At 44.9% G+C, this 296-nt stretch overlaps 1 protein-coding gene across 1 annotated transcript in view; it reads left to right on the forward strand.

The window, feature by feature from the left end:
* The window catches only part of LOC119593046 (chondroitin sulfate proteoglycan 4-like), a gene marked incomplete at its 5' end in the record, with an annotated part of 58475 nt that overhangs the window by 3425 nt on the left and 54754 nt on the right, over window positions 1–296 (forward strand). Inside the window, 1 exon segment of the mRNA XM_037941946.1 lies at window positions 161–284. Coding sequence (XP_037797874.1) covers window positions 161–284 — 124 coding nt within the window.

Below are 296 nucleotides of genomic sequence, written 5' to 3' on the forward strand. Positions count from 1 at the left end.
AACTAAAATACACAAGAAAATATAAAAATCACAACAAACCACCCCCAAAAAGGAATAAAAACCCTCAAACAAATAAGTAATTACATAAACTAAACCAGAATCACTTAAAAAAAACGGAGTAGAAACTATTTAAGAAATGCCCTCCTCCTTCCTTCCGCAGACTGACGCTTCCCGGCCGGTTCCACGAGCTGAACATCCACTACGGCGTGTTCCTGGGGGGGATGGGGGACTTCACAGAGGTGTTCCTGGGGCTTCTCGACAACTTCCGAGGATGCTTGGATCAGGTGAGTGTGCTG

Source organism: Penaeus monodon, chromosome 31 (genome assembly GCF_015228065.2).
Source record: "Penaeus monodon isolate SGIC_2016 chromosome 31, NSTDA_Pmon_1, whole genome shotgun sequence".
Classification (NCBI taxonomy): Eukaryota; Metazoa; Arthropoda; class Malacostraca; order Decapoda; family Penaeidae; genus Penaeus; species Penaeus monodon.